General features: G+C 49.2%; 1 protein-coding gene across 2 annotated transcripts in view; it reads right to left on the bottom strand.

Annotated features, from left to right (window-relative positions):
* HKDC1 (hexokinase domain containing 1) overlaps positions 1–14155 on the bottom strand; it is a 47331-nt gene extending 33176 nt beyond the window's left edge. Inside the window, exons 1-4 of one of the 2 annotated variants that reach the window (XM_055274531.1) lie at positions 13989–14155; positions 7112–7274; positions 1390–1538; positions 1169–1288 (exon numbers count right to left, since the gene is read on the bottom strand). In XM_055274531.1, coding sequence (XP_055130506.1) covers positions 1169–1288; positions 1390–1538; positions 7112–7274; positions 13989–14051 — 495 coding nt within the window. In that variant the 5' untranslated portion in view covers positions 14052–14155. The remainder of the gene's footprint in view (positions 1–1168; positions 1289–1389; positions 1539–7111; positions 7275–13988) is intronic. The other variant, XM_055274532.2, reaches the window with a different exon arrangement.
* Positions 14156–18058: the final 3903 nt, after the last annotated feature.

The raw sequence follows: 18058 nt of genomic DNA, 5'->3' as shown, positions 1-18058 counted from the left end.
CCCTTTCACTATTCCACTCCAATAAGTGACTCGAGCCAACAATATGAAGCACATCCCAAGGAGGTCCATGTGACTGTCAACTGGGCATCATAACCAGGAGGGCCAGGAGGAGGAGATTGATCAGGGTCCCCAACCCAGAGAGGAGTGGCCGGGGGAGACTAGACTCTCGACAGTAACTCCCCCAACCTGACCCCAGAACATCCCCTTATTTGCTGTCTTTATTCTCATAAGATCAAGTTAGCTTCCTCCTGCTTACAGATTGAAAACTGAGACACACAGAGATGAGTTACCAGGAACCCCGGCCTGGCTGGTGGCACAGCTGAGACTGTGCATCCCAGGCTCTGTGTCTGCTCCAGGACATTCTCACTCCACCAGTGCCCCCATTTTTTTTTTTTTTTTTTTTTTTTTGAGACAAAGTCTTGCTCTGTCACCCAGGCTGGAGTGCAGTGGCGCGATCTCGGCTCACTGCAAGCTCCACCTCCCGGGTTCACGCCATTCTCCTGCCTCAGCCTCTCCGAGTAGCTGGGACTACAGGCGCCCGCCACCGTGCCCGGCTAATTTTTTGTATTTTTAGTAGAGACGGGGTTTCACCGTGGTCTCGATCTCCTGACCTCATGATCCACCCGCCTCGGCCTCCCAAAGTGCTGGGATTACAGGCGTGAGCCACCGCGCCCGGCCCTCCAGTGCCCCCATTCTAATCCTCCTCCTGAGGGCTCACTACAGGGAGAGACTCCCCAGCCTTCCCATGCTTTTTCTAGTTGGCTATGTCAGTGGTCCTAAGTGCAGGCCGCAGGCAGCATCACATCTCCCGGGAACCTGTCAGGGAGGCGAATTTAGGGCTCCTTGCAGAACCACTGATTCCAGTAGGCCCAGCAATCTGTGCTTAAAACAAGCCCTCCAAGGAATTCCTCACACCAAGGTTTGAGAGCTACTGAAAAGCATTCTGCTCTCCCGAGCTGTGCCCACGTTAATCATAAAATCAAGGCCACTGCGTTAACAAGTTCTCTGCCTCACACTGCCACCTCATCATGAACAAAAAGAAAAGAAAAAGACAAACAAGAAAGCTCCTGCTGTTCTCTCCTGCGTGCAGCCTGACTCCCGCCCATGCCCTCATTCCCGAAACCCCAATTCCTGCACAGCTGCTTCCCTCTGCGGGCTCTGGCCTTACCTCTTCCAGTTTAGTCTGCCGGCAGGGAAAAGAAAAAGTTAGGCCAAGGGGCAATTTCTTATGCTTTAAATCTTTGGTCTTCATGAAATCTGCCAGACAGTCAGCTACATATTCAAACAGCTGCAGAGAAGAGAAAGCAAAGGAAATGGGCTAAGGTGTGGTTTCCCCACACACGGATGCCACCGCCTTCCCTGCGGTCACAGGAGCCACCTGCCAGGTACCTCTGTGCCGTTCCCACGGATGATTTCATTGGGCGTTGGGTAGAACTGACTCTCCATCTGCACGTGTCGCTTCCCCTCTTCAGCGACTTGCACCTTCAGCACTCGGAACTTGGACCCTCCAAGATCCAGGGAAAGGAACTCCCCATTTTCTATTAAGAAACAAATTCAGTTTCCATTTATTGAGGGTCTACTACAGATATGGCAAGCTCTGCATTAGAGGTTGGACATATAATCAATGTCATCAAATCTTACAACCACTAGGTATCATTATGCCCACTTGCCAAGGCTGAGGACTCTGGCCATTTCTCAGAGCCCTCGAGGTAAGGCACAGAGCTGAGATGTGAACTAAGTCAGCCTGACTCTGCAGCCTGAGCTCATGCTGTAGGAATGTGCATTTCAACTGGAGAAGGCCAATGTGAGCACAGTCCTTGCGGTGGTATGAGAGGTGGCCTCGACGGTGGAGCCCATCCTGGGATGCCATCACCGGGAAGAGACAGCTGGTACTCTCAGCCTGGGGAAACTCGGATAAAGGTATGAGGGGGAAGACAGGGTGTGCGGCGAGGAGCAGCCAGCCTCCTGCAGCCGATGATCCTATGGGCAGAGGGAAAACACTCCTGGAGGGGAGAGGAGACAGGGACCAAACGATGGCCCTTGAGGTGCCAAGGATGCTGAATTTTTTAGGCCAGAGCCACTCTAAAAGGAGACATTGGAACACAACCCAGCCCAGCCCAAGACAGATGCCATTAATTGAAAGGTGGGGGCTGGGCACAGTGGCTCATGCCTGTAATCCCAGCATTTTGGGAGGCCGAGGAGGGCAGATCACCTGAGGTCAGCAGTTCAAGAACAGCCTGGCCAACATGGTGATGTTGCTGCTGTTGCTAGTCTATAGACCATAGTTAGAGTAGCAAAGGTGCAGTCAGCTCGATTTTTTGTTTTTGTGGAGAAATCTGGAAATTCTTACCTTCCCAGATCAGCTGCAAAGGAGCTGATGGAGCCGTTTATTATTTGGTGAGGGAATTCAGGGAGTTAATCTATGCAACTTTTATTAGTATTTATTACGCACCAAGTAAGAGGGTTCTCCCAGATGCTGTCTTGCTGTTTAGGAAGTAGAGGAGATCACATAATCTATGTCCACACATGTACTGAGCATCTACTCTGTGCTGAGTAACATGTGTCAGGTGCTAGGGATGCACAGATGAAAGACGGTGTGCTCCCTGGGAAATTGATCCGAAATACAGGCGCATAAATCAGCCATCTCCATGTAGTTAGGACCAGTGCTCAGATTGTGAGAGGCACAGGAAGAGATATCCAGATCAAAGCTGGGAGTCAAAGGCAGCTGGCTCTGCAGGGAGGGGACACAGAGCTGAGTGTTGAAGGGTGAGCAGGAGTCAGGCTGCCAGGCTGCGGGGAGCAGGGGTCCCAGGGAGAGGAACCACGGGCAAAGGAATGAGAGAGCATCGGATAGGAGTGAGTGTGCTTTTGCCAAAGGAGGGGGCAGCTGTCACAGACATGAGGTTGGAAGGTGGTTCTCAGGTTAAATTTGGAAGGATTTGGAAAAGCTATCACACCCCAAGGAGCTTGGGCTTTATCTGGAAGGTAAGAGGGAGCCGCAGAAAGATTTTAAGCTAGGGAGTGCCAAGATCTGAGATTTTGGAGACAAATGCCTCTGACACCAACCAGAATAGACTGAGGGTTTAACAAAAGAAGAGGCTGCTGTGCTGCCATCGGACGGGAGGGGATGTGCTGAGACCTGGCCAGTGTCGGTGCAGAAGCATCCCACTCCCAGTCCGCATCGTGATCACTATCAAACACCTCACTCCACCAGTGGCTCAAGGTGCCATTTCATGGATGCCACATGGTGTGATCCCTTCTGTCTCTGACACCAGAAAAAAGGAACCAGCGGACCCTGGGAGAGGGAGGACTTGCCCAGGCAACAGCGGTCTCTGGGGCCTCAGGGTCTTCACAGACATCAAGAAAACAGCCCCAGCCAAGCACGGTGGCTCACACCTGTGGTCCCAGCACTTTGGGAGGCCCAGGCAGGAGAATTAATCCCTTGAGGCCAAGAGTTCAAGACCAGCCTGGTCAATATGGCAAAACCCTGTTTCTACAAAACAAAAGACAAAAAAGTCAATTGGGTGTAGTGGCATGCACCTGTAGTCCCAGCTACTTGGGAGGCTGAAGTAGGAGGATCACTTGAGCCTAGAAGGTCAAGGCTGCAGTGATCTATGATGGCTCCACTGCACTCCAGGTTGGGCAATGGAGGGAGACCTTGTTTCTAAAAAGAAAGAAAAAGGAAAACAGTGTGCTAAGCAGGGTAGATTGCTTTGGCCAATCTGCCTGCTCCAGAGGACCCTCCATGACCTGCCTTGGACCCAATGGTTCCCTTCTCCTAAGTCACTGCTGGGGCTCGTGCCTTCACTCCCTCCTTTTCCTCAGTGCAGTCTCCCAAAGGTGCACAGTGGCTGAATGCGGAGATTCCTGGAGATTCAGAGTCCCCAGGGGGAGAGGCTGGGAAAGTGTGTATTAGGAAACGCTCCAGCCCCCCAGCTGACGACCTCAGCGCTCCCAGGCTCACCCCCAAGGCCTATTTGGCCTTGGAGGCTGACTGGAGGCTAAGGCCTGGAACAGAGCCAGCAGGGGTCAAGCCAAAGAATCACAATCACCCTCACGCTTCCTATGTCCCTTCCATGACTGACAGAGAAGGCTCCAGTATTAACACAGCACGTTCAAAGCACTTGATCCTGTCAGAACAGACCACTGCAGCCCCCTGGGTGGTAACTAAGGCTCAAACAGGTAACTCCCTCGCAGGTAGGTCCTGATGGGAGTAGGCAAACTCTGGAAACTTCTCCAAACTTCTCTGGAAACTGCATACATTTCTGAAACGGACACCATAAGGAATTAGGAGAGTTTTGTTTGTTTTTTTGTCGGTAATCATGAAGTTATACCACCAGCTCACAAGAGATAGGAGGACTTGGGACAATATTTTAGAGATGTTAAAGCATGCCATCCACATGATCTCATTAAATCCTGACAATCTTGGTATGGGATTTACCAAGAACATCTGGCTTATTAGGGACTCTGGGCCCAGGGACCTCAGCACAACAGAATCACTGGCGAGATGCTTTGTGTGGTGAGAGGCTCTGCGGAGACAGGGATGGGGAGCTGGGCGTCTTCCCGGCTAAGGAGGAGAGAGTTTCTATGACTTAGTTTCACTTCTGAACCTTCAGAAGCGGCCAGGGCCAGGAGGACACCACCTGTCCCAGAGCCTCCAGACCATCAAAGGCCTCCTTCCCTTGCTTCTGGGGACACACCTTGTCTGCATCAGGAGGAGGGGCTGCAGTCCAGGAAGCCAGGTGGACTTAGCCCTGGTGCTCCCCACATGACTCAGCTGCTTCCTCCCAGGGGCCCCAGATGCCCTGTCAAGGACATGTCCTAGCACTCTCGTCAAGCTGTGGGAAGGACAGAGCCAAGATTTCAAAGTAGGGCTGTCTCTCTCCAAAGCTCATGTCCCTCCAGGACAGGGCACTGTCCACCCCAAGCACCTACCCACAAGTGAGGGCACAGGGCCTTTCCCAGTGCAGTGTCCCAGGGCCTCTCAACCAGCAGAGCCAAGCTACCTTGATCCAGGCATCGCTCCAGAGAGGTCCAGAACACGGCTAATCTCATCAAAGCCCCCTGGGAGCTCCCAAACCTCAGACCCTGCTCCTGCAAGAGCCCCAAGGCTCTTTCACGAGCTCGGTTTGGGCACTGGGACCCTGACACGGGAGAAACCCCTTGGTCCTTGGTGGTTCTGTCTGAACAGCCACACCACAGGGTTGTCACAGGAAATATGTGGCTCAGCGAGTCCCTAGCATCCCATGACCACAGTGGTTGCTCAGTAAATGGCAGCTTGCTCGCTTGCTTGCTTTTTCTTTATTTCTTCTTTCTTTCCTTTCTTTCTTTTTCTTCTTTCTTTCCTTTCTTTCTTCTTTCTCTCTCTTTCTTTCCCTTTCTTTCTTTCCTTCTTTCTCTCTTTCTTTCTTTCTTTCTCTCTCTCTTTCTTTCCTTCTTTCTCTTTCTTTCTTTCTTTCTGTCTTTCCTTCCTTCCTTCCTTCCTTCTTTCTTTCTCTCCTCTTTCTTTTTTGATGGAGTCTCACTCTGTCACCCAGGCTGGAGTGCAGTGGTGCAATCTTGGCTCACTGCAACCTCCACCTTCCAGGTTCAAGTGATTCTCCTGCCTCAGCCTCCCGAGTAGCTGGGATTACAGGTGCATGCCATCACATCTGGCTAATTGTTGTATTTTTAGTAGAGGTGGGGTTTCACCATGTTGGCCAGGCTGGTCTCGAGCATCTGACCTCAAGTGATCTGCCCTCCTCGGCCTCCCAAAGTGCTGGGATTACAGGCGTGAGCCACCACACCAGGCCAGTAGCAGCCCTTTTCCCTCTTACAGCTTCATTCAGAGGCTGAGAATGGAAGAGTTGGATGGGACCTCATAGATCCTCTCTAGAGAGTTCTAGGCCATTGTAGGCAAAATAATGTACCCCCCCCCCCGCCGCCACAAAGATGCTCACATCCTAATCCCCAGATCCTGTGAATATCTGAGGGTGCAAGGCAAAGGGTAATTGAGGGTGCAAGGCAAAGGGGAATTAAGGTTGCAGATGGGATCAAAATTGCTCATCAGCTGACCTTGAGGTTGGGAGATTATCCTGGATTATCTAAGCATGACTAATGTGATCACAGGATCTTTAAATGTTGAAGGGAGGCAGACGGTCAGGTCAGAGAGGGACCGGAAGAGGATACACTGCTGGCTTTGAGAACAGAAAGGGGCATGCCTCAAGGATGCAGGTGGCCTCTCGAAGCTGGAAAAGTCAAGGAAACGGATTCTCCCCTCGAGCTTCCAGAAGGAACACAGCCCTGCCGACACCTGAATTTTAGCCCAATGAGACCCATTGCAAACTTCCATCCACCAGAACTGTTAGAGAATATATTCGATTGTTTTCAGCCACTGTGATTGTGGTAATACATCACAGCAGCCATAGGAAACAGATACATAGGCCATTTCTCATTCTACAGATGGGCAAACTGAGGCTAAACACTTGCCTCAGGTCACTGAGAGTGACAGAGCAGGGCCTCAGACCCAGGTTTGTTGAATTATCATTGAATATGATTTCCACTACATCATTCTTGATTCCATTAGTCATACTCTATGGCCTAGAATTTAGATACCTAGGAGCCAGCGCCATTTATTACTCATTCGACAAATATATCAGGGCCTGGCATGCACCCAGCACTACAGTAGGTGCTGGGAACACTGTGGGGAGTAAGACCTTGGACCCATGGAGTGAGTGGTTAATTTGGCGGAGACTCAAAGTGGGGACACAGCAAAGTGACAAGTGCCCTGACAAGCACCCAGCCCAGCACAGGGATACTTCCTAGATGGAGGCAGGGACCGCTACGCTGAGACGGAAAAGCCACGTTGATGCTCTCCAGGGAAGAACATGGAGATGCTCCGGGAGGAGAGGGAGCAAATGTGTGAGGTCACGATGGGCAGAGAAGCCAAGGTGCCTGGGGCTGCAGAACCAAGAGGGATTCAGCAGGACTGAAGCACAGAGGGGCAGGGAGGGTGGGACGGCAGAGAAAGGGCTAGAGAGAGAAGCCAAGGTACTGGGGCAAACCTTAGGTACTTTAGAAACCCGTCAGCCAAGAAGAGCCAGGGACCCTGGCAGCAGATGACTGCACTCACCGGAACCATCGGGAATGGCCCTGACGAAGGTGGGCAGCATCTTCACTGCAGCCGTGGGGTTGGTGTCCTTTGCCAGGCCCTTCTCCATCTCAGCCCGGAACCGACTCATGATGTCCAAAAGGGTGTCATCGGAGAGCCGCATGTGATACAGGAACCTGTCCACCTGGAACAGACACCAGCCACCACGGGGCACTGCTAGGAGCCTTCGCCCTCCAGTTAAGGCTGTAACCCCCGACATCCCTCAGCAAGCTGCATTCCTGACTCTGGGGACAGCATTGAAATGTGGATTCCCAAAGCCTCCCTATCTGACCCCTCATCAGGCAGAGGACAGGGAAGGGAGTTAGGAAAGCAGAATGGAACGGAGGGCTAGGAAGGTGTGGAGTTACTCCTCTGAAGGGCAGAGTCTGAGGAGAAAATGATTCCTCCGTTATTCTGATGAGACAAGGGAGAGGCAGAAACTAAGAAGGATTCAGGGTTTCCGATTCCCAGTTCAGGGCCCTCACCAGTGTCGCATTCCTCTCCATCGAAAAAGGCCAGCTAGAGCTTGAATCATAGATTTCTAAACATGGAAGCTTTCTTTCATCCAGTGAGGACCACAGATATAGCCAAACAGGTTTCTCTTTGTTTACTGGCTGCTAGGAAGCTCAGAGCTAAATTCAGTTTCCAGAAGCAATGTCTAAAATCTAGCCCTTTAAATTCCCCTCCTTTTTTTTTTTGAGACAGAGTCTCACTCTGTCGCCCAGGCTGGAGTGCAGTGGCGAGATCTCGGCTCATTGCAACCTCCACCTCCCAGGTTCAAGCGATCCTCCTGCCTCAGCCTTCTGAGTAGCTAGTATTACAGGCAGGTGCCACCACGCCCGACTAATTTTTTTGTTGTTGTTGTTGTATTTTTAGTAGAGATGGGGTTTCGCCATGTTGGCCAGGCTGTTCTTGAACTCCAGACCTCAAGTGATCCGCATGCCTCGGCCTCCCAAAGTGCTGGGATTACAGGCATGAGCCACCTCACCCAGCTATAAATGTCCATTTTGGTTTAACTGAGTTGTTCTAGTTAAGATAAAGCTGAATTTTTAAAGTCAGCTCAAATTGCTATTGAAAATGAGTGTATGTCACTCGTGTAACCAGGAAATGGGGACAGAGGACCATACCCAAAGGAGGGAAGTTATACAAATCACTATGGCTATACTCAGTCCTCTTGGCGGTAATATGTTACATCAGAGATGGCAGCAAATCTTCCTCCCTCACACTAATTAACACTAATCAATTGTTACTGGCAGTCTGGAGCCCGGGCTCACTGGGATGGATCATTGATGGGGGCAGGAGGAGAGACAGGGCCATGTGGGCCCTGTCCTTTCCAGCCCTGTTTTTATACTGAGCACTCTCCACCCTCCAGGTGACAGGAGGCTCCATCCCAGGCACATTCCCAGTGAAAGGGCATTTTATCCAGGGTGAAGAACACATGCTATTGTCTGCAGAGTGCGTCCATGTATGTCACCTCTTCTCATCGCCACAGCATCCCTTTGAGGCAGCCACGTAAGGCCAAAGTTCTTGTCTCCAAGCAAGGGGTGAGGTGAGAGGGCTGCAGAGCTGCGGCTACGTGGGACTGTAACATAGGCTCTAGATCCCTCACCCCCATGGCCTGGCTTTGGCTCACAGCTCTGTGGGGGATGCATAAGCCCAACAGACAAATTATGCCAAATGCACAGGGCTCACATTACCTTCACACCAGGACACGGGCCCAGCCATCAGCCAGGTCTCAGAGGCCAGGGCCCAGCTCAGTCCCATGACAGTGAACAGACCCAAGACACTGAAATGAGTTCCATGGCTCTGGGGACTCGAGGGCCAGAGAAAGACCAGAAAATCATCAGAGAGCCATTAGCAAAAAAGGACAATTGAGCTTTCAGCATATTTGAGAAAACAAGATGGAACCAGGTCAGGCTTCATTAAGGGCTTCCTGCTCCCCCAGGGCTGTTTATGACTAATTGGTTGGCACAGCCACACACAAACTGAGAAAACTGGATGCAAAGGACGTGACCCAAGTAATTGGGGTTGGGGAAGGGTGGCATGCTGTACGTGGGAACCAAACTTGATTCTTTCCTACCCAAAGGGCCCTCAGACAGTGCCCCTGAACCTACTGATCATTTTTCCTTAGCCTGAGAGTATAAAAATCTCCAGGCATCCACACGATGTTATCCCTGCCATGTAAGTCCTGTTTTTTGAGGCCAGTTGGGGTCATTTGTGACTGGGGTTTCATGGGGTCATTGGGCACTTGGTTTGCTGCTGCTCTTTCAATAAGTTAAGGTTATGACAGAAAGAATGTCAACTCAGCAACAGTTTCTTCGTGATTTTCCGTATCTGCCAGAGCATCAGGAACAGTTGTTAGAAGGGAAAAGTGAAACATATGTTGCGACAAAAAGCACCTATTTTCAATCCAAACAAGTCATGTGGGGTATGTGTAACCAGGGACACACGTCCCAGGCACTAAGGGAGAGTACTGGTGCTGCAGAAAACCAAGCCCACTTTTGGAGAGACGCACAAACCATCACGGGAGATATCTTCTAAGCAAGAAAGCCAACCAGTAGCGCGTTTCACTTAGAAAGAGCAAATTCAAACATTCAAGACTCAAGACTGAATTACAGAAGGTGGGAGCTGGAGGGGCCTTAGAGGTCATCTAGTCCAAAGGTCTCACATTATGAATCCAGAGTCATAAAAAGATTTCGCTCTTTGACCCAGGGCTTTCATTTCCGGAAACTATTCTCAGGAAATAATCCTGACTATGGAGAACCATAAATCTCTACCAAGGCCGGGCGCAGTGGCTCACGCCTGTAATCCCAGCACTTTGGGAGGTTGAGGCGGGTGGATCACCTGAGGTCAGAGTTCGAGACCAGCCTGGCCAAGCTGGTGCAACCCCGTCTCTACTAAAAATACAAAAATTATCCCGGCATGGTGGCAGGTGCCTGTAATCCCAGCTACTCGGGAGGCTGAGGCAGGAGAATGGCGTGAACCCAGGAGGCAGAGCTTGCAGTAAGCCGAGATCGCGCCTATGCACTCTAGCCTGGGTGACAGAGCGAGACTCCGTCTCAAAAAATAAATAAAATAAACAAATAAATAAATAAAAATAATAATAAAAATAAAACTCTACCAAGGTTTAACATAACAATACTTTTATTTTATTTTGTTTCATTTTATTTTTGAGACAGGGTCTTGCTCTGTTGCCCAGACTGGAGTGCAATGGTGCAATCACAGCTCACTGCAACCTCCCGGGCTCCAGTGATCCTGCCACTTCAGCCTCCCAAGTAGCTGGGACTACAGGCATGTGCCACCATGCCCAGCTAATTCTTGTATTTTTTGTAGAGACAGGTCTCTCTATGTTACTCAGGCTGGTCTCGAGCTCCTGGAGGCAAGTGATCTTCCTGTCTCAGCCTCCCAAAGTACTGGGATTACAGGCATGAGCCACCTCATCCAGCCTAATATTTTAATTATTAAAAATGTTTTTGAAATGAGGCCAGGCATGGTGGCTCATGCCTGTAATCCCAGCACTTTGGGAGGCCGAGGCGGACGGATCCCGAGGTCAGGAGTTTGAGACTAGCCTGGCCAACACGGCAAAACACTGCCTCTACTAAAAATACAAAAATTAGCCGGGCGTGGTGGTGTGACCTGTGATCCCAGCTACTCAGGAGGCTGAGGCAGGAGAATCGCTTGAGCCCTGGAGGCGGAGGTTGCAGTGAGCCGAGATCGCGCCACTGCACTCCAGCCTGGGAGACAGAGCAAGAATCCATCTCAAAAAAAAAAAAAAAAATTAGATTGTGGTAATAGTTACACAACTCCGGATATCCAAATGTCCAACAAGAGGGAAAAGGTTAACCACATTATGGCATATCCACTTGATTGGATATTAGGAAGACATTGTAATGATAATTATGATGACAATGAAGAAATCTACATAAGTGGTTACACTATAACAGTAAGTGAGGGAAGTGGTTCAGAACTGTACGTACCTTATAAACATAACTAAAAACACACAGGATGAAGAAAAACTAGGAAGGCTTCCACCCAGCAAATATGAAAGTGTTTGAGATTAAAAGTAAATTAAAGGTGGAATTACAAGTAACATTTCCACTTTTTTGTAATGTTGACATACAGAGCTGTAAAAAATACACGTTGAAAACCTCCCAGTTCTCCTATGGATGAGCAATCTGCAGGTCAATGACCAGGTCTGGTCTGGTGCTATCAATAGGTCAAATAATGTCAATATATTGAATTGGAAAAGAATCTGTCAGAGTGGTTTCTATTTTCTTTTTTTTCATTTTGTTTTATTTTTGTTTCCATGATGGTATGGGGAGATTTTTAGAAATTGTTCCAGGGTCTCAGTAGTAACCCTTGAAGGCACGTCTGGCCCAGGATCTGGACAATTCTAGGAGCAGGAAGCACAGAGACGAAGAAGGGGACTCACTGCCTGACTGCAGAGAAAAAAGCTGTGCCTTTTGACCAGGTGTGTTTCCACCACGTGTTGGGAGGAGTGTTCTCAGAACCATGACTCAGCCCAGCAGCCATAAACCAGCCTCCCACACTACCCCAGAGACTTCCTGGAGCACTTGCTTAAGGTGGCTATAAGAGTGCTTCCAACTTTCTCACCTCCCACAGGGAGAGGGAGGTCAGCTCCACATATAGAAAAAGGCTGACTGTCCTTCCAGAAGGACCTGGAGCCAATCAGCAGAGGCTGCATTTCCCATCACAGGGTGCTCCTGAGCCTGCACCTGGGCTGGTGGACAAACATGTCCCGCCTGATCCTAGGGTACAAAAGGGTAACCAACACAAAGGGGCCCAAGGAAATGAAATAAGTTTGCAGAATCAAAGGTTTCAGGGTTCCAAAGACTCCCCCTTGGGGGTGGGAGAGACACCGTGCAAGTTGTGCCTTTACTAAGCAGATAACAAAACAAAGTGGATTCCTAGGCAGTGCCTCCTTAAGTAGCCAGTAGAGGGCTCTGTGAATCTAATCAACAAGTGATTGCTTTATAATGTTTTTAAATTTGCTACAACCTCTAACTCAACTCTCTAATGAATAGAATTTAGTGGGAGTTTATCCCACCAAGTACCTGAGGGCCATAAGGGGCCACACTTCCTCTCTCTCTCTTTGTTGTTTTGTTTTGAGACAGAGTCTTATTCTGTTGCCCAGGCTGGAGTGCAATGGCATGATCTCAGCTCACTGCAACCTCTGCCTCCCGGGTTCAAGCGATTCTCCTGCCTCAGCCTTCCAAGTAGCTGGGATTACAGGCACACTCCACCAAGCCCAGCTAATTTTTGATTTTTTAGTAGAGACGGGGTTTCACCATGTTGGCCAGGCTGGTCTCGACCCCCTGACCTCAGGTGATCCACCCACCTCGGCCTCCCAAAGTGCTGGTATTATAGGTATGAGCCACCATGCTTGCACTTTTTTTTTCTTTTCTTTCCTTTTTTTTTTTCAGACAGGGTCTCACTCTGTCATCCAGGCTGGAGTGCAGTAGCGCAGTCTCCCAGGCTCAAGCCATCCTGCCACCACAGCCTCCTGAGTAGTTGGGACTGTAGACACACACCACCATGACCGGCTAATTTTTACGTGTTTTGTAGAGATGGGGTTGCTCCATGTTGCCCAGGCTGGTCTCAAACTCCTGGCCTCAAGTTTGAGATGAGCTCTGCTCATCTCAGCCTCCCAGCGTATGGAGATTATAGCAGTGAGCCACGGTGCCCAGCCTCCTTGTTCATTTTGAAAAGCAGGAGGGAGTCATGGCACAGCAGAAAGAACATTGAAGGAAGAATCAGCCAACTTGGGTTTAATCCTCATTCCATCCTAAATACTTGGTGACCTTGGCTAAGTCCTCCTGCTAGGAGGACTTCTGTCATCTGCACATTGAGAGATGCTTTTTGCCCAGGGCCGTGACAGCCAGCCGGTGTGGCCAGAGTAGCAGACTGGGGTCATTTTAGCTGCCTGGAAAGAACCCTGGTTCCCTCTTGTTGACCCTTGGCAACCTTTAACCAGCCCACTTTGGAATGAATTTTGTAGACAAGTTCCCTGAGCAAAGTGACAAAATAATGCGCACCATGAATGGTGTACCATTGGCAAATAGCAGGTGCCAATAATAGATATTTCAATTACTGTCTATTACAACTCACACCCTCTTGCTGCCCACATTTATATGTTTTCAAATACATGAATAAACAGATCTGCCCCAATAGTTCTTTTTTTTGAGATGAAGTCTCGCTCTTGGCCCCTAGGCTGGAGTGCAATGGTGCGATCTCGGCTCACTGCAACCTCCACCTCCCGGGTTCAAGCGATTCTCCTGCCTCAGCCTCCCAAGTAGCTGGGATTAAAGGTGCCCAACACCACACCTGGCTAATTTTTGTATTTTTAGTTGAGACGGGCTTTCACCGTGTTGGCCAGGCTGATCTCGGACTCCTGACCTCAGGTAACCTGCCCGCCTCGGCCTCCTAAAGTGCTGGAATTACAGGCGTGAGCCACTGCGCCCAGCCTTCTGCCCCAACAGTTCTTAAAACTTCTTTGAAAATGATTCTCCTCGCCTTTGTGGACTTTCTGAGCAAACATCCCTTACAGCACACACAATCCTCTTCAAGCTTTCCAAAGACTCTCCTCACCCGCTTCCGCATCCAATACCTGCCAGGAAGTTCTGAGTGAAATGTAAGGTTCAGGACAGTAATGCAATGCCCAAGAGTGTGGGAGAATTACTCCCTCTTCCCTCAGTGAGTCTTTTACTGGTCATATGCTCCCCGTATCTTTTCTAATAAACTCTCTTAACTCCCCTCTGATTTTTTTTTTTTTTTAGGGAATAAGTTTTGTCCGTGAAGAAGGAGCTGGGCATCTCTCAGCTTCGTGGGTCCTCCTTACCTTCTTGATCTGATCCTCCTTCAGCTTGCTGAAGTAAAATGCCATCAAGTGGACCGCAAACATTTTCCCCAAGTTTGGTTTCTCCTGAGATGGGCAGAGATTCCTGTGCAGTGTTCACTCCCACGACTCTGGAGTGTTGCACGCTTCCAGTCCAGGCTGGTAGACCTCCTGGGGAGCGAGGTGCTGCGGACTAAATACCTCCAGCCTGCTTGGTTCAATGATTAAACTCCCCACCCCCCAACCCCACCCCTTTGGTCCCTCCCTCTGGCACACACTTGATTGTCTAATAGGAGGCTCTGGATGGTAGCTGAGGGTTAGTGGAGGGGGAAGCAGGGAATTGATGGGTTGCTTGACTACTTGAGAACTGGGTGCCACCAAATCTCATTGCTAAGCAACCCTCTCAAGCCAGGGCTCCTCCAAGCCCACTCAGCCGAGGAAAATCTTCTGCGAAGTTGTGCACTAAACAAAGCCAACTTTCAACCAGTAGAGCTGCCCTGCAAATTTCCAGTCCCAGGCTTTTCTCTTTAGTTTTTTATGCCGGTAGCATAACTCTGTGACCCCCTGCTCCTCAGAAGCACTGAACTAACTAAAACTAAACATCGTCCTGGTCAACGGGATTTCAAGAATGTTAGGGCAGATTCTTTCATTTGTAACAGACCAGATCTCTTAACTAATAGCCCATGGTTAACAGAAAATGATCAATAAATGTTTACCTATTCACAGTGTTAAGCCAGAAAATCTTTAGTTCACAGGTAGTGACCCAGGAAAAAATATTCCTGAGAAAGAATGAACTGAAGTCACCAGTGCTCACTGGGAATCACTGCTGGAGAGAAGGAAGTCACAGATAAGAAATGTCTCAGTCTAGCCGGGTGCGGTGACTCACGCCTGTAACAATCGCAGCACTTGGGGAGGCCGAGGCTGGCAGATCACCTGAGGTCAGGAGTTCGAGACCAGCCTCGCCAACATGGTGAGACCCCCATCTCTACTAAAAATACAAAAAACTTAGCCAGGAGTGGCGGCAGGTGCCTGTAATCCCAGCTGCTTGGGAGGCTGAGGCAGGAGAATCACCTGAACCTGGGAGGAAGAGGTTGCAGTGAGCCGAGATCGCGCCATTGCCCTCCAGCCTGGGTGACAAGATCAAAACTCCATCTCAAAAAAAAAAAAAAAAAAAAAAAGAGAGAACTGTCTCAGGCCACTGAGATGTTTTATTCACTCACTTCTCACTCATCATACTTGGCATGAGAAGGACTCAGAAAGCACCCAATACGCGGGTACAATCAACCTTGCACTCTTCCCACAGTCATTGGCTGGCTAATGAAACCAATAACAACAGTGTTAACAACAGCGGCTAACATGGATGGAGCAATTACCAATCCCATTTTGTTTTTGTTACTATTGTTATTATTATTTTTTAGACAAGGTCTCATTCGTCCCCCAGGCTGGAATGCAGTGGTGGAATCATGACTTGCTGCAACATCAGCCTTCTGGGCTCAGGTGATCCTCCCACCTCCGTCCCCAGGGTAGCTGGGGCTACAGGCATGTGGCACCATGCCCAGCTAATTTTTGTATTTTTGTAGAGATGGGGTTTTGCCATGTTGCCCAGGCTGGTCTTGAACTCCTGGGCTCAAGCGATTTACCCACCTCAGCCTCCCAATGTGTTGGAATTACAGGCATGAGCCACTGCTCCCGGCCCACTCTTATTTTACAGATGAAAAAATTGAGGCCCAGAAAGGTTACGTGATCACAAAGCTGTAAACAGGACAGCAAGGGGTCAATCCTGGAAGTTTGATTGCAGGGCCCAGCTCATAATACATGACATTGGCTCTCCAGCCCTGCTTTCTCCATGCAATAGATACTCAATAGATATGCAATTGATAACTATTAGTAGCAGCAGCATTCTATTGGGTTGTTAAGAACTTCTTTTTCTTTTTCTTTTTTTTTGGAGACAGAGTCTCACTCTGTTGCCCAGGCTGCAGTACAGTGGCTCAATCTCAGCTCACTGCACTCTCCACTTTCTGGGTTCAAGCAATTCTCCCGCCTCAGCCTCCTGAGTAGCTGGAATTCAGTGCTCTGTACCCATTGCCGTGTGGACGAGCCATCAGGTCTCACTTAAGCCCACAATGCAGAGGGGCTCGGTTAAAATTACTCCAGATGCTGGCTGGGCGCGGTGGCTCACGCCTGTAATCCCAGCACTTTGGGAGGCCGAAACGGGCGGATCACGAGGTCAGGAGATGGAGACCATCTTGGCTAACACGGTGAAACCCCGTCTCTACTAAAAATACAAAAAATTAGCTGGGCGTGTTGGCAGGCGCCTGTAGTCCCAGCTACTCGGGAGGCTGAGGCAGGAGAATGGCGTGAACCCGGGAGGCGGAGCTTGCAGTGAGCCAAGATGGCGCCACTGTACTCCAGCCTGGTGGACATAGTGAGACTCCGTCTCAAAAAAAAAAAAAAAAAAAAAAAAAAAAAAAAAAAAAAATTACTCCAGATGCTTTATTCAGATTGATATAAGCATATTAAAACTGTCTCCCAGATTGAGAATCCCCATCCTTTTCAGTCCATTTACCCTCAGACTATGACTTTTAGCTTGCTCCTTTATTACACAAGCAAACAAAGATTAACCTTTAGTTCCCCAAACCATTCAGTTCCCCAAACCAGGTGGAATTGCTGGTATTCTGAAATGGGCATGCTAGGCCCTAGCCCACAATGGCTGAGGATAACATCCTGGGAAGGCCATCTGCCCGTAAGTGATGACATTATTTATCTTAATTCCCCCACTAGTTGATTTATTTCAGAAACAGAGTCTCACTACATCTTGTCTTGCCCAGGCTGGATTCGAACTCCATCCAGTCTTGCCCAGGCTGGATTCGAACTCCTGGGCTCAAGTGATCCTCTGGCTTCAGCCTCCTGAGTAGCTAGGACTACAGGCTTGCGTCACCACACCCAGCATTTAATTCCCCCATTTAAAAAGTAACCTGGGCTGGGCGCAGTGGCTCACACCTGTAATCCCAGCACTTTGGGAGGCCGAGGCGGGAGGTGGGCAGATCACCTGAGGTCAGGAGTTCGAGGCCAGCCTGGCCAACATGGTGAAACCCCGTCTCTACTAAAAATGCAAAAATTACCTGGGCATGGTGGCGGGTGCCTGCAATCCCAGCTACTCGGGAGGCAGAGGTAGGAGAACTGTTTAAACCCAGGAGGTGGAGGTTGCAGTGAGCCGAGATCACACCACTGCACTCCAGCCTGGGCAACAGAGTGAGACTCCATCTCAAAAAAAAAAAAAAAAAATGTAACCTCGGCAGTGCAGTATGCACCAACTGTCATTGATTTGTTCAACACAGGGATAAGAGGTTACAGTAGCCAGTGGTCAAAAGGACGCAAACCATAACCAAAGATCTCTGCAATCTCACGGTTGCTTGTGTGAGTCAGATAGGCAGCCCTTGGAATTTTAATCGGGCAAATGACACCGGAGGATTTTCATCTATTGCATCATTCCATTTTTAATCTGAGCACATTAGCGTCTACATTCCAGGCCTGAGTAAGGTGACTAAACCAGAAATTTTACTGATTACAGAGATCACATGCATTTGGAGTCATCTAGCTCAGCCCTCTCACTTTATAGAATCAAGACAAAATAATTAGGTTATTTTATCATTCCTCATCTGATTACTCCAATTCAAGTCCTGGGATTTTTCACCCTTACTAAAGCTCTATTGGCTATTCAAGGATATCTAGGTTTAAATCTTATAAGTAGTTGGATTTTGCTTAAGAACACCCATTTGAGGGCTGACACTGACAAGTGACATTTTAGTTAAAGCATTATCACCCATCTGGCCCAAATCTTCCAGGTAAAAGGAAACCCTCCCATCTCTAGACACATCTCCATTTCATAGAGCTCCACTTTAATCTACATGGTCCATTTTGGCAAGGCCCGAAGATAATATCTGTTTTCCTTTAAGTACTGAGTATGGTGGGAGGACTAGAAGTCCAGTAAAATTTACATATTTATTTAGCAAACACTTCCCCATGGGGTTTACTAGATGTCTTACGATATTAATTCCACAGTAACTATCATT

This window comes from Symphalangus syndactylus, chromosome 4 (genome assembly GCF_028878055.3).
Source record: "Symphalangus syndactylus isolate Jambi chromosome 4, NHGRI_mSymSyn1-v2.1_pri, whole genome shotgun sequence".
NCBI lineage: Eukaryota > Metazoa > Chordata > Mammalia > Primates > Hylobatidae > Symphalangus > Symphalangus syndactylus.
Note: the sequence above shows the minus strand (reverse complement) of the source record. Positions and strands in the feature narration are given on the sequence as shown.